The sequence below is a fragment of the Euprymna scolopes genome, chromosome 45 (genome assembly GCF_053919585.1).
Source record: "Euprymna scolopes isolate OS-2025 chromosome 45, ASM5391958v1, whole genome shotgun sequence".
NCBI lineage: Eukaryota > Metazoa > Mollusca > Cephalopoda > Sepiida > Sepiolidae > Euprymna > Euprymna scolopes.
The window spans coordinates 66,882,002-66,898,651 of record NC_136526.1 but is presented as its reverse complement, the minus strand read 5'-3'; the positions used below and the strand labels follow the sequence as shown (position 1 = coordinate 66,898,651).

Sequence of the window (16,650 nt, the reverse complement as noted above, 5' to 3'; positions counted from 1 at the left end):
AAGAAAAAGTAGTTATCAACTTCTGAAGTCGTTAAACAAAAAAAAAATGCAAACGTTGATTCGTATTATTTGGATTCTTGAGACTTTTTATCATTTGAAATGTTATTTTCAAAACTTTTCATTGACGTAACCTTCGACCTTCTGCGGACATATCTTGTCAAACACTAATCTTTCCAACAAACTCAAGAACCTGTACAAAATTTTGAATGAAAGCCTTTATTCATGGGGTAGCATGCTCTCGTTCCATCAGCCATAATGGGGTAAAAGTCCTAAGTAATGCACAACAGTATCTTTTATAGTCACCCACACTGACGATTGAACTATTCATCTATAATATAAATCTCACCTTTAAAATGTTTAAATGTATGTATATCTGCCTAAAACTTTTGACATAGGCGATTGATTCTTACAAAATCAGTATCGTTTTGAAGCTCGACCCTTCGGACAACAAATATCGAAAAATTGGCTAAAGCATTAATTCCTTCACCCTCAACTGGGGCACTTTTCTACAGGAAGGGATCGCTTTTTTCACAGATATTTTAAAAAAATCATCCCCTCTTTTTGATTAACTAGCCTTAATTTAAACATTTGTCATTTCAATGGACGCACCGGGAAAAACGTCGCATTTTTTTTTTTTCCCTCCTTCACGGTACGGGTCCGAACCTGCTTGACTACTACCATGTTTTTTTTAAATTTTTTTTGCTCAACACACACCTCCAAACACCTCAAGACACACCTCCAAACACCTGGGCAAATTCCTGAGTTCAACAAAGTACACCTGAAGAAGGTTGGAGGTGACATCGACCAAAATATTGTGAATCATCAACTCTCATCTGAAAAATCGACAAACGAGCATGTTAATTTATCAAGAAGGGTTCATGAATCTCTTAAAATGGTTAACTTAAATCACATTTAACTTTAGAACAGTTTGGGGTATTTGTACAGTTTAATCAAGACATTCAAAAATGAAAATATCGGAAAACGGTTATATTGTACGTATCCGTTATGGAATGAAGTTCTCCAAAAAAAAAAAAAAAAAAAAAAAAAAAAAAAATTTCATTTAATTTGATCGAGTAATTTTATTTTTACAGCAGAAGAACACGTTTTTATGAGTGTGTTGAAGTCAGCCATTATAGAATTTTGAACACGCCAGGGGGAGATAACTCCAGCTAAAGCGCCGACACTCCCTCCCCATCTTTATTACTAGCTTTTCTACTTAAAAAGCTAACTTTTGGCTCGGTATCATAACAAATTGCTTTTTCGTTGTAAAAAAGAAACTACTTGATGAAATTTTTTTCCGGGGGACTTCGTTCCATAATGGATACGTACAATATAACCTTTTTTCATTTTTTTAATGTCTTGATTAAACTATACAAGTACCGAGTTTGGCTTTTTGTATATTTTACAAATCTTTGAAAAAAAATTGGTTTATTGTGAATGTATTCAAACATGACAATTCTCCAAAGTCGAGAGAATCGTTGTCGATTAGCTGCGAGATTTCAGATTTGGTCATCGTTCAAAAGTTTTGGATTTGTTTCGAAGTATTTTGGACAACAAATTAGGGTGATGTCACAAACGCACATATTCTAAGATAGTATCACAAGGTTTTTAAAAAATGCTTATTCATCGACTTTCTCAACTGAAAAAATTTATTTTATTTAAAAAAAATAAAAAATTAATAACTAAAATACAAAATTGAAAATAAAATTCATCTATATTATATATAAAAGCGAAAACGTGTGTGTGTGTGTGTGTGTGTGTGTGCATTTTTTTCTGTATGTCCGGCAAAAGTTTTTTTTTGAGGGGGGGGGGCACACTCGGTTGGGTCACTCCTTAAAACTTTTTATATACTGTCTAAATCATAATATCTACGTGTTACGAATGGGGGTCGCGTCTATCTTTAATTTGCCCGACTTTTATGCGCTATTTTTGAGTTTTTTTCGATCACCGCATCTTCGTTTCGCTTTTCAGTATAAAAAAAGCGAAACTTTGAAAACAAATTTGTGTTCTCAGCCTGGCCCTCAGGGACGTCCAGAAATCAAATCAGCTTTTGATCAATGCGGTGAAACCGTCATTTCATTTGGACACCCCCATTTTTTATGGGGAGCTGGTTTAAACAGGGTTATTACTTCAATTTGTTTTGATCCCCCCCACACACACCTCTAAACACCCCTGCTAGTCTATAATATAAATCTCACTTGTCTGTTTAAATGTATGTATGTCTATCTAAAACTTTCGACAAAGGTGACAGATTTTCACAAGATCGGTATCATTTTAAAGCTCGACCCTTCGGACAACAAATATCAAAAAACTGACTAAAAACATTAATTCCTTCACCCTCAACTGGGCACTTTTCCGTAGGGAGGGGGTTGCTTTTTTCGCCGAATATTTTCGAAAGTCATCCCCTTTTCCAATAGACTAGCGTTAACTTAAACCTACGTCACTTCCAGTTTGGTGATGGGCACAACAGCAAAGACGTCACTTTTTTTCACATTCTTTTCCTCCTTCGCGGTACGGGTTCAAGCATACCTGCCTACTACCACTTTTTTTCTTTTGCTCAACCCACACCTCCAAACACCCGGGCAACACCGGGCACCCAGGCTAGTAAAAAAACAAATAGAAATCTAGAAAATATATACAAAAATATATAAAAAATACATAAAATAAATAAAAGATATGAAAACAAATACATAAAAATAAAAAATAAATAACTACTAAATAATAAATAAGTAAAACAAAATAAATAAAATACATCAAAATTAAAAATAAATACTATATAAGTAATAAATAAGTAGAATAAATAAATAAAGAAATAAAAATTAAAATAAATAAATAATAAGTAAAATAAATAAATAAAAAGAATTAAAATTAAAATAAATTAAAAAAAAAAAAAAAATGGGTAAAAAATTCTCACATGAATTGTCTTCTATCCATTCCACATTGGTCGGCGGAAACTCCTGGAAATATTCAAATATGTCTTTTGTACTCATGTTTTTCACGCCACGTATATGCACTACCTCCAACCGGATACCCCGTTCAGTTTTCGGAACATCTTCCTCACGTATTCCCAAACTAAGAATAGAAAAGATAGAAAAATATATAAATAAACAATAACAAAATCAAAAATATTTTTTTAATTGAACAAAAAAAAAAAAAAAGCCAAAAACAATTATTAATTTTGCGACACGGACAAGTGTTGTTTGGCAAACATAAAAATCGTAAACTCAGGGAGGAGCATCTCATCCACCTTTGTACACAATTGTGAATTACTTGGGACTTGTACGTTGTCATGGCTGACAAAACGAGAACATGCTACCCCCATGAAGTAAATAAAGGGTTCTGTTTGAATTTCTGTAAAGATTCCCAAGTTCGATAGAAAGGTTCTCAATGGTTACATTTGTTTAATGAGTTTTCTTTTTGAGTTCTTGGCATCATTACTGGCTGGGACCATTCTGCTGGAATTGAACACTTGTATACAAAAAGTGAACAATGCATTTTTTTTGTTGTTTTTATAAAAATAGAAATTTATTTCAATTTGAAGAAACATTTTTTAACTCAAAACTCATTCTCAAGTAAGAAGAGTCCAACATTTTGCGATCAACATTTGCAGCTCATAATGTTGAGAACTAGAGAGGAAAGAGAGAAACAAGGAGAGAGAGAGAGACAAGGAGAGAGAGAGACAAGGAGAGAGAGAGAGAGAGAGATAAATATTGAAAAACAAAAAGACATATTGTCATTGTTTTGTTGGCCAAATAATTTTGACCATTTTGCACGTGTCTTCCCCAACTGCTTTGACATGGCTGAGATTTTATAAACGTCAGTCAAGTTGGACCACTGACATTTTCAAACAAAAACAGCACCAATTTAATTGTAGAATTAAATTGTCTCCTCTCAAAGATAAGAAAATATGTGTGGAGCTCAAGAACTCCCTTAAAAGGTCACGTTAAAAGAATGAATGAGAGTTCTTAAGTTAATAAATGTAGAACAGTTGAGGTAGCAGGTTCAGTTCACAGTGGAAGGTCAAAGAAAACATGTGAGGAAATGAGAAAAATGGATTTGAGAAAAAAATTTTTTTAATTTGTCAGAAAGGTTAGGTTAATTTGGAAGTCAATTTTGAAAAGACGTCCAACACATGCCAGTACGTAAAAGAAACAAAAATTTAAATTCAATATTTCAAATAAAGATTTCGTTCAGAAGAGAGAAATTTGCATTGATTCCTCGTCTGACCGACTCATTCACTCCCACTCCCAGTGGATTTAAATAAATGACATCAATTTGTGAAGATACTTCAATCCACGGGAATTTGTTGTGGTTCTATATCGAGGTTGATGATATATAGCAAAAATCAGGATTTTCACACACGCAATCTCACCTACTGTAGAGAGCAGCTAAATCCACCGGCTGCTGCTGCTGTTGCTGATTCGTGTCTTCCAAACCAAATCTCCGGGCACGTTCCTCGCGTTTCTCAGCTTCTTCCTACAAACAACAGATTCAAAATTTCACAAAAAGGCACAAATAAAAAACACACAAAAAAAAAAAAAGTAAAAAATTTTCCTGGACAAAAGTCCACAATGGGATGGGGGGGGGGCACATATATCATTTCCTTTGTTGTCTCATGGTTCAGCATGTTATCATTGCAAGGAAGAATGGTTAGATCTTCACTTTGAGCAAGGTATCAAAACCTTGGATTGACCGAGTAGATCTGTTCTAGCTTCCCTGACAATAAAACGACGTCAAACATTTTGGTGACAAATGCAGTAGAATGAGATACTAACACACCCAACTTCAACGCAATGAGCAAGATCCCGAGTCGGGCAATTAAAAAGGCCCTGTGGCCAGTTGCAAAATTTTCATTAAAGTTTCAAACATACTTTCTTGCTGACTTTGGATCACATGTCAAATCCTTGTCACATGATCAAAATTATCCAATGAGAGACGTCAACACATGTACATGAAGGTAAAATTTGCAAATTTTTTTACTGTTAGTATTGCTAATAATAAAAGAATGTAATTATATATATATAAAAACAAATAAATGACAAAAGTCTATATTTCAAATTTATGAAAATGGCGTAATAAAATAAAAAATAAAAGGTAATCACAACTTCTCTTCCAATTTTCGGATTTTTTAATCATGCCCAAATGCATTTTATTTTCTTTTGGTGGATTGATAGGTGCTATTTCTTCTGATGAGTTAAGGGCAAAATAGATTTATATACAAAAGTCATATTCCAAATTTCATGATGTGAAACATCTTACAATTTATTCCATTAATTACGTTGACACTTACAATTCTTGAGAGCAACCATTTCGTAGCACAAAATGATTCATTTATTATATCAATCAATGAATCTATTTTGCCCTTAACTCATCAGAAGAAATAGCAACTATCAATCCATGAAAATAAAATAAAATGCATTTGGGTATGATTACAAAATCCTAAATTTGGAAGAGAAGATTCTCAGTTTCTTCCTATGGCTTCACCATTTTCTTTTTTTTTCTGAGGTGGGATGGAGTGGGGGGGCATTGGAGAGTCTCATCCGTGCAAGGAAAGTGTTTTTAGAGGGGATGGGGAGGTCATTTTTATTTATGGCAGCCACCAATACTCCCTGCCCTTGCGTCCCCTCTCAAAAAATATTAAATTATAAATGAAAACAAAAATAAAGAGTGAAACCTTCTCCGACTTCCCCCAAAAAAAAAGTAAGAAAAAAAAACTACCTGAGAGTTTTGTTTTGTGATAAAAGGACATAATTCTTGTATCCACAATAATATGATGCAATTTCAAAACAATGTATTTTTATTTGATTTTCAATACCTAAAAAATATTTTAATGGTATTATCAATACAATATTTTAATAGTATTTTTTATCAATACATAAAAAATATTTTAATGGTATTATCAATACATAAAAAATATTTTAATGATATTATCAATACATAAAAAATATTTTAATGGTATTTTTATCAATACATAAAAAATATTTTAATGGTATTTTTATCAATACATAAAAAATATTTACTGTACATAAAGAATGATTTTCAATATCTTTTCAAAACATTCTCCATATTCTCAAGGTAATAATAGAAATAAGGCCTTTTCAAGGCAAAATTCAAGAACTTTCCATGTCTGGCGAACCCTGTCAAAAGACTTTTCCAATGCGTGGCACCATCTTGCTGGAAGACTCTTCCAGCATGTAAAGTCATCTCACTTTGAAAACATTCAATTCTCAGACCAAATTAACAATTGGAAATAATTGGAAAAACAGGTATCCCTTTATAGAGTGGGGGGTCACTCTTTCTGCACATAGTTTTTGTGGGAATGGGAGTCATGTGGTTACAATCGGAAAATTTATATCTCCAATGACGAGTCATGAGTCTTGTCAAAAATACTGTGAAACTGCAGTAATACTAGAAGAATAATCGACCAAAAAAAATCTGAAAAGAATAGTTTTGCATCTGTTTTATGTTCATTTAACAAAATTAAAATCAAAGCGTTTGTAACCATGGCGATCATTACGACAGTTCAAGAGATCAAACATTTGGAATGTCAGACTGAAGACAAAACGCGCTTCACTCTCATTCTGAAAGGAAACCATGGCCAGGATTGGAAATTGTATAAAATTTTGATTCTAATTTTAAAAATGGTCTCCAATACTGCCCAATTTTCTGCTAAAATATAATTACATCAACGTAACATTGGGAAAAAAATCATTACAAGAGATGCAGAAAATAAACTCTCCTTTTTTTTTTTCATTTGCAAGGATTGAATTTCTTTCAATTCTACCAGCTACAATAATATTCAAATGCTATTCTCTAGTTGTCATATTTGGATTCATGAATCTGTCACATTTGAACGATCTTGAAAATGTGCAGAAACATATTTGCAATTTCATTGGCAACAACAACTTCTCTACAATTTCTTTCTCACAGACTTGATGTTGCTAGTCTCAGTCTTTTTTTTATATAAATACCAGCCTGGGTGCCCAGCGTTGCCCGGGTGTTTGGAGGTGTGTGTTGAGAAAAAAAAAAAAAAACATGACGTCTTTGCTGTTGCATCCATCACAAAACCGGAAGTGGCAAAGATTTAAATTAAGGCTAGTCAATTGTAAATACAGGGATGACTTTTGAAAATATCGGCAAAAAAAGCGACCCCTCCTTGTAGAAAAGTGCCCAGTTGACAGTGACAGAATTAATATTTTTAGCCAAATTAAATATACAACAAATAAATGTTACCATAGCCAATAAAAAATAAATCAAACTCAAATATAAAGTTTTGCAGAGGTTCGAATACCCTATATATTAAGTTTAATGTCTGTACACCAAAAACTGACAGTTTGGTATGCAAAATTTTTTGAACAAATATATATATGCATACATAAATATATATAGAAAGAAGTTTGTGTTTACTATAACCTTTTTATGTAAATATTAAGTATAAATCATGTAGAATATCTGCATGAATATAATTACACATAATAGTTAACTAAAGATGATCATCCCATAAGGAAACCGAAAAAAAATAGGGAATGAATTAAAATGAATGTTTAAAAGAATATGTAAATTAGCTAAATCTTTTGCAGATGAATGCAATTCCATGACGCATATATAACAAAGTTATATTTTCTTTTTAAATAAATAGAAAAAAGGGTTTTTAATACGAATATCAATACACAAAAAAAACAAAAATTTATAGGAGTATAGATATAGATGTCCATAAAACTCAGGTGTTTCTAGATGGCTATGCGTAGAAATGATCGTTTATATTCAAATGCATAAAGAGAGAAAATTTTCAAACGTTAATAGAAACATGCATAATATCAAAGGATGTTGGCCGACAATAAACGCTCGTCTTACCTTTTGTGTGATATCAATACCTGTAACAAACGTGCCCTCTTTATTTCCATATTTCTTGGTCTGAAAAAAATTAATAAATTGCTGATTTTTGCAGGCTAAGTCATTCCAGGGTAAAAAATCACAAATCCAATTCTTGTACAGGATCACCATATTTGGCTTAATAGTTGTTCTAAATGTTCGTGTGAGTTAGCTTTTAGAAATTGACGACCAACTAACCGAACTCTGGTTAGGTCTTCATTCCTCTTAAGTCCATCCTTAGCAAATTTTTCCATGCTTATTTTGGCCTTTGTTAAATGCCCCTGCCATCTCTGGCACTACAAGTGATGTCAGCAAAATCGCAAACAATATCTTTTTTTTTACAAACTATTAACCTATGTTTTTTTTATATTTCTGTTGCAATATTTTGGATATGATGGGAGGTCATAATCACCAAAAGTTGGAAGGCTCTACTTATAGGCACTGACAATAGGAACTGACCAATCAAATGGCGCCACATTCTGCTAGCAACCAATCAGAAACCAGAATTGCTCCATAAAAATATTGAATCTTCAGCATTCGAGCACATAATTTTTTCATGTCAACACGAGAAAGATCTTTTGCTTTTTGTCTGCAACATTATAAAGTCCAGGACCTGTACAGAACAGCTACCCACTGAGAATTCTTCATCTTCAGGACTTGGACAGAAAAGCAACCTATCAGAAACTCTTCTGAACTTAAAACATAGCTTTCAATTCAAAAGGTTATGGGCTAAGCGGAACATTTTACTTATGGATCGGAATCAAAATTTGAATTGTGGCAAGTAAAATTTTTAGGATATTTATGAATTCTAAACATTGATAAAATCAGCACTTCATCCTGTGGGTGGAATTGATAGCTTGAATCACTCTTGTGACAGAACATTAGTCTGTCATCGGTTATACTCCCATGTCATTTCATTTTGGTGTGTCAATTTTATTGTGCTTATCGATTAATCATCATCTTTTTCTTCTTTTTTGATTAAACATCGTTTTATATGCTGGCATGTGTCGGAAGGTTTATAGAAATTGACTATCAACTAATATATCTCAAGTCAGGTCTTCATTTAGTCCTCTTTCTCTCAAGTCCATCCTTATCTCCTATGCTTACTTTGGCCATAAACATACCCATGTTTAAAACGTCTAGCAAAAATCAACCAATGGTCAGATTTTCATGAAATTTTCCATACTTATCCATTTTTAATTTAACTTGCATATTAAAAGTAGGTTTCATTAAATATGAGGGAAATAGATTTTTTAGGTGTTCTATCCCCTCTATATTTCATGTTATGAAAACTAAACAAAATAAATTTAGGTTGAGAAAAATTGCAACATTTTATAAAGCTGAAGTGTTAAAATAATTAACAACTACTTTATATATATAAAACTGTGACAAAATTTACTTACCCTAGAGCTATATATATATATATATATATATATAAAAAAAAACCAATGTTTTTTTTTTTCTCAACAATATATATTATAATTAGTTAAATTACAACAAAAACAGAATCATTGTTCTTGGCCTTCGGGACAAGATCAAAGTGTAGTATCTGTTCTTCAGGTGCTGCACTTCTATTTCTTGTTCTCTTTCGGTGGAGGAGAAATCCTTCACGACTGAGACAATTTTTATTTTTGTACCTTTTCTCCACGTTAAAAAACGACCCTGGTGTCTAACTCTGTCCCGTGGGGAGGCATAGTAAATAGGTACAGCAAAAACAGAATTCTTAAAAATTAATTTTAAAAAGATTTAAAAAGATTTAAATAGAATAAAATTCCAATATTCCGCAATATGAAATTTTAAACAGATTTTTTTTAGTAAGGTTTTTCAATTTTTAAAAATTATTTTCACATGAAAAAAATGACTTAATTTTATTTTTATTGCGGATTATTATCCTCATCTTTTCTTAGTTGTTGTTTCAAAACGTTTTTTTTTTTTACATAGACATAACCACTTGTCAAGGCCCAGAGACCACTCGAGGTTTCGGCCAACTATTCCTCTGGCCTTCGTCAGGTGGTAACCGTGATGGGATAGGAAGTCCAAATCTCCTGACTGCATTCTTAGCAATTACTGCCATCCATAGTTGTCATCTCACCACGTTTTGGCCAAGTAAACCTCTGGCCGGCTTTGGGTAGGATTGAAAATTAAAACAATTCTCACCTGGAACTGTAGAAATTCAACGTCTCTATCCACTGCGCCACGGGCTCGTGGCTCAGTAGATAGAGACGTTGAATCTATAAAGCCGGCCAGAGGCTTACTTGGCCGAAACGTAGCAAGACGACAACAACTACAGAAGGCAGTGATTACAGCGGATGCAGTCAGGAGATTCGGAGTTCCTATCCTGTCGCAGTTACCACCTGAGGAAGGCCAGAGGAATAGTTGGCCGAGACGTTGTGAAACAACTAAGAAAAGATGAGAATAATAGCCCGCAATAAATAAAATTAATAAATAATATTCATCTCAATAATGAATTCCAATTAAATAATATATAAAAACATGACTATTTGCAATCATAAAATAGCAAATTTAACTACAACTTCAAATTACTTTAATCATTAAAAGATGTTTATTTCTAGGCGGGGGTTCAACTTGTCAAAAAAATGTATGGAGGCCTCTAATAAAATTAACATAAACAATAGCAAAAAAACAAAAAAAAAAATGCTGCTCCTTTTTTTTTTTTTAAATTACATTTTCACCCCAAACAAGGCACATTGCCACTTTGGTGTAGGGGGCTACTATCAGGGGCAACAACTACTGGGGTACTATGTAGGGGTTTGAGCAGCAAGATGTCAGTTCACATTACACTTGAACTTCTGCACGTCAGTACAGTTGGGGAAGCAGGGACCTGGAATGGAATTCAAAAGTCTAGCGGTTCTGGGGAAGTTCTGGGGAAGATCTAGAGTAGAAAGATCTTTTACATCTAGGGATCTCTACTGTGTGGGGGTGGGATTTAGCTGCCTGTCGGGTTTGTCGAGAGTGTTTATGTTGTGGGGGCACAAGTGCTTGCAGTTCGTCAGAGCGTTCACCATTAAAATACTTGTAGAACAGGCAGAGAGATGCAACATTTCGTCGATGGGACAGAGGCTGAAGCTTAGATGACAGTTCAGGACCTATCAGATTGGCGAATCTCTTTTGAACCTTGTCTAGGAGCGAGAGACTAGCAGCAGATGCACCACTGACTGCACCAGCCCAAATGTAAATGACGTGTCTGATAGTGCGTAAAATTTTGGTAATATTACACAAAAATTTGAACATCCCTACTATATTCTAACAATTTAATAAACAAAATATACCGTAAAAAAAAAAAAAAAAAACAGCATAATAAGTACCTTTCGTTCTAAGTTTTAAAGTGTTTGCCTAAAAAGATAAATCGGGTTTGTATTACTGTACACATAGATTCGAAAAAATTGTCAAAAAACAAATATATAACAAATAAATGTTATCAAATGCAAGATAAGTTACTTTTCTACCTAACTGGATATATTTTTTGTGTTTTTATTCAATGTAATATATTTATTCAGCTCGAAAAACATGCAGTGTTTACCGATGTATTGGAAAATTCAAAATGGCGCCCGACACTCTCTTTAACATGGTAAGTTTGGGAAAAGTTGTTATAAATAATAAACTAGACAAAATACTATTAAAATAACACCGAATATATGTCAACTTATGTCATGGTAACATATAATGAGCGAATTTCTAACAGTATTTTGTCTAGTTTATTATTTATAACATCTTTTCCTGAACTTACCGTGTTAAAGAGAGTGTCGGGCGCCATTTTGAATTTTCCAATACATCGGTAAACACTGTATGCTTTTCGAGCTGAATAAACATGTTACATTGAATAAAAACACGAAAAATATATCCAGTTAGGTAGAAAAGTAACTTATCTTGCCTTTGATAACATTTATTTGTTATATATTTGTTTTTTTTTACAACTTTTTCGAATCTATGTGTACAGTAATACAAACCCGATAAATCTTATGGGTTTAGCTAGGGATGTTAACTTAAATTTATCATAAATTATTTTAGAGTTTTTTAATTTCGTTTTATTTTTGCGCTATTGCATTTTTAGTGTTTGTTTGAGATAGAGTCGACAAATCGATGTTTTTTTTATGTGGTTTTAAGTAAAAACAACGATACTTAATCATTTGTCATGTCGAAAATAGTAATATATTCAAAAACTACGAAAATCCATAGAGTAGAAAATTGCTTGTAGTTAAAAGTAATTTTTACGGAACATCGGGGAAAATTGCATTTTTCTTAGATGTGAATACCTTGAAGATTACAGGGGACGTACATAGCTCTCTTTCCGCCACTTTAATGGATGACGTTTTGTTTTAGTCTATACACTTTCTTTTTTTTTTTTTTCTTTTTTTTTAAATAAAAACACAATAACAGTTCTTCTGCTTGATGAATTTTCGTAATTTTTTGGATATATTATTAGTTTCGACATAACAATTAAATACGTACTATTATTTTTGCTTAAAATAATTTTTTTTTAATTGATCTGTCGACTCTATATTAACAAGCACTTTTTTTTTTTTAATTCCATCGTAGAGGCGTGAAACACAAGAACGGGTTTCATAATTCCATTAATGAAAACATTGCGTATTGTTATTTTATTTATTATCAATTGTTATTATTATTTATGAAGAAACAAGAAATATTTTATTGTGAAATTTTATTAAAAAAAAAAAAAAAAGTTTTAAAAACGAAAGCTGCGTTCATTTCTTTTTCTGTTAAAAAAAAAACTTACTTCGATCTTTTCTTGTGTTTCGGCGTTGTTTAATCGAACGCTGAACTCAACCCGATGCGAATAAGGTTCATCGATGAACGAATAATCGTCTTTGTCGCTGAAGGAAATTTCGTCGTTGTCCGTCTCCGCTTCCTCCTCGTCATTTTCGATACAAATCTTTAGATTGGGAAGCGAATGTTTACCACTGTCCGCCATTGCTCGCGTTAAAAATACAAGCGAAAGACTCAACTTCCGATTTCCGGTTTGGGGTAAGGCTTAAGCCGACTTCCGGTTTCCGGTAACAATGAGAGGTGGAGACTAAGCGACGTTCTCATTAGTCAATATTCCGTCATCAAATCTAGAGCCCATATGGTGGTCTACTAGTTAAATCAGCGTAAATGCTAAATATGGTACATATGGCTTCCGTACATTTATATCAGATCTACGTCTGCGTTCCATATTTAAAAAGAATGTGTCCTCTATAGTTTCAGACCTGATGAAATGGTTAATTGTAGGTATAGATTGTTTCATAACACTCAAATAGTTCAAGCAAAAACCTAATAGCCAGCCGTGGTTCTCTCCAGAATTTGCTGCTGCCAGTGCGCACAGAAATCACTTTTTCCATTGCTTCCAGCGTAATAGATGTACTGAGACTAAAGCCGCTTTCAGGACTGCCAACAACCACTGTAAAAAGTAATAAAGAACGCAAGAGAGTTGTATGCTCAGTCCATCAAGTCCAAAGTAGCTGAGCAACGGCTTGGTTCCAACCAGTTTTGGCAAATAGCAAACAGAATCCTGAATAGAAGTGTGTTTTTGGGGGTTGTTTTTACACAGTGGTCACCACTTATCAAGGCCCGGAAGCCACTCAGGCATAAGGGTTATTGCAAGTACAGTACGTTAGTGTGGAGATTTGATGAAGTGTTTACTTAAGGGAGCGGTTCATTAAGAATTTGTTAACGTTGGACTTGAAGACATCCAAGTTGTAGTCCGGTGGGAAGCAGGCAGACGGAACAGAGTTCCACAGGCGTGCAGTTCTAAGAAAGAAGCTTTGTTCATGAAATCCACGTTTTGATTTATGCACAGATAAAGAGTGGGGGAAATTTTTCACAGTGGATTCAGCTAGACGGGTGTTTTTTGTGAAAGATTGGCAAGGGGGGACCAGAAATTGGAGTTCAGACGAGCACCTGTCATGGAAATAACGATAAGGCTCGCAATATCTCTTCTGTGGGAGAGAGGTTGCAGGGTAGAGAAAAGGGCATCCCCCACTAAACCACGAAGTCTATTTTGTACTCTGTCAAAGCATGATAGGCTGTTTTTGGCAGCTCCTGCCCAGATATGGCAGCAGTATTCCATCCTTGGACGCACTTGGCTTTTATATAGATAGAGAATTGCATCAGTAGTGAGATATCTTCTGGAGCGGTAGAAGGATCCCACCATCTTTCCAGCGACCTTGGCAACAGACTTGATGTACGTGTTCCATTTCATCAGGAGTAAAGGACAAACCCAGAAGCTTGTCAAAACACGGGGCTTCTCCCAGACAAGAGCCATCCATTTCAATTGCTGCCAGATGGGGATCAGAGCATTGATGATGTAAAGATAGGAGTTTGGTTTTAGATGCATTAAAGGTAACCAGCCACGACTTCCCCCACTGAACCATGCGCTCGAGATCAGAGGAGAGAGAATCAGAGAGAGCTTTGTCATTTACAGCCTTTGATGTGTTGCCGTAGATGGTCGTGTCATCAGCATAGATGTCAACGAATGATTTAAGTATGTGTTTAGGGAGGTCATTGATGTAGATCAGGAAGAGAGTTGGGCCCAGGATTGAACCTTGAGGGACTCCAGCATTAATACTGTAGGCCTCTGATTTTTGTCCATCGACCACTACTCTTATGAGCCTATCGGAGAGAAATGATTTAATGATTGAGAAAACATTTCCAGTTATACCATAGCTGGAAATCTTGTGAAGTAGGCCCTTATGCCATACCTTGTCGAAGGCCTTTGATATGTCAAGAGCAATTGCTCTAGAAAGGAAGCCTTTGTCAAGAGATTCACTAATCCTGTGGGATATAACCGTTAGCACATCTGCGGTAGATCTTGCAGAACAGAAACCATATTGTGTGTCACTAAAAAGATTTTTTCTGTTGAGGTGGTTTACTATTTCTCTATTTAATATGGATTCCAGCAACTTACTCATAACACACAGCAGGCTTATTGGTCTGTACTGAAAGGGAGATGACTTATCACCTGAATTCTTAAATACAGGGCAAACTGATGAGGCTTTCCAGGGAGTCGGAAAGCACTTCTCCTTAAGGCAATGCTTAAACAGTTTCGTAAGTATGGGAGCAAGTTCTGGTTGAAGCTTTTTTAACACTATAATTGGAATGCCATCAGGGTCAGTTGCTTTACTGGAATCAAGGTTCTTGTTTAGCTTGGCGACCTCATGCACAGATATTTGTATGTTACCTAGCGTGTTCTGTGTTATAGGAGGAAATATGGGGAGTTGATGGCCTTTGTCGCATAGGGTAGAATTAGCTGCAAAGTTCTTGGCAAATAGTTTGGCCTTGTCTGATGCTGACGAGATGACCTCTGGTCCATTGATAATGGTTGGGATAGAACGCACACTTCTGTTCAGGATCCTATTTGTTATTTGCCAAAACTGGTGGGAACCAAGCCGCTGATCAGCTACTTTGGATTTAACAGACTGGGCATATAGCTCTCTTGCATTTTTTATTACTCTTTTACAGTGGTTGCTGGCATTCCTGAAAGCAGCTTTAGTCTCAGTGCATCTATTACGTTGGTAGTTATGGAAAAAGTGATTTCTGTGCGCGATAGCAGCAGCACATTCTTGAGAGAACCATGGCTGGCTGTTAGGTTTTTGTTGGAATTTTTTAGATGGTATGAATTGGTCTATGCCTACAATTAACCATTCGGTCAGATCTGATACTATAGAGGACACATCCTTTTTAAACATGGAATGCAGAGGTAAATCAGATATGAATGTACGGAAGCTGTCCCAGTCAGCCATAGAGTATCTGTATACAGTACGGTGGAGGGGTACGTTTGGGGACTTATTATATTTCATTTTTATCTTAACTGATACGACGTGTGCTCTATCCTAACCATCACCAATGAACCTGAGGTAATCTCGTCAGCATCAGACAAAGCCAGATTCTTTGCCAAGAACTTTGCAGTTAATTCTACCCTTTACAACCAAGGCCAATACTCATCCACCCCCATATTTCCTTCTGTATCAAAAAACACGCTATGCAACATACAAATATCCGTACGTGATGTTGCCTAGCTAATCAAAAACCTTGATTCCAGTAAAGCGACTGGCCCTACCTGACGGTATTCCAATTATAGCGCTCAAAAAGCTTCAACCAGAACTAGCACCTGTACTTACAAAGCTGTTTAAGCATTGTCGTAAGGAGAAATATTTCCCAACACCTAGGAAAATCTTATCAGTATACCCTATACTTAAGAATTCAGGTGATCGGTCATCTCCCTCTCAGTACAATAAATCTCTTGTGCGTCATGAGTAAGTTGCTGGAATCTGTGCTAAATAGAGAAGTAGTCAACCATCTCAGCAAAAATAACCTTCTTAGTGACATGCAATATGGTTTCAATTCTGCTAGATCTACAGCAGATGTGCTAATGGTTATATCTCATAGGATTAGCAAATCTCTCAACGGGGTCTTCCTTTCTAGGACAATTGCTCTTGACATATCAAAGGCATTTGATAGGGTATGGCATAAAGGTTTACTTCAAAGATTTCCAGCTGTAGTATAGCTGGAAATGTCTTCTCAATTATTAAATCATTTCTCTCTGATAGGTTCATATGAGTAGTAGTTGATGGGCAGAAATCAGAAGCTCACAGTATTAATGCTGGAGTCCCTCAAGGGTCTATCCTGGGCCCAACTCTCTTCTTAATCTAGAATGATGATCTTCCAAATCACATCCTTACATCATTCGTAGACATCTATGCTGATGACACTACTATCTATGGTAGCACATCAAAGACCGTAAACGACCAAATTCTCTCT

General features: G+C 34.8%; 1 protein-coding gene across 4 annotated transcripts in view; it reads right to left on the bottom strand.

Moving 5' to 3' along the window:
• LOC145269868 (uncharacterized) overlaps window positions 1-12,885 on the bottom strand; it is a 52,744-nt gene extending 39,859 nt beyond the window's left edge. For 2 of the 4 annotated variants that reach the window (XM_080125609.1, XM_080125607.1), the window contains exons 1-3: window positions 12,629-12,864; window positions 4,373-4,476; window positions 2,915-3,072 (exon numbers count right to left, since the gene is read on the bottom strand). In XM_080125609.1, the coding sequence (XP_079981735.1) occupies window positions 2,915-3,072; window positions 4,373-4,476; window positions 12,629-12,823 (457 nt within the window). In that variant the 5' untranslated portion in view covers window positions 12,824-12,864. Of the gene's footprint in view, window positions 1-2,914; window positions 3,073-4,372; window positions 4,477-7,854; window positions 7,915-12,628 lie in introns of all 4 variants that reach the window. The other 2 variants (XM_080125606.1, XM_080125605.1) reach the window with 2 other exon arrangements.
• Between the last annotated feature and the right edge of the window lie 3,765 nt (window positions 12,886-16,650).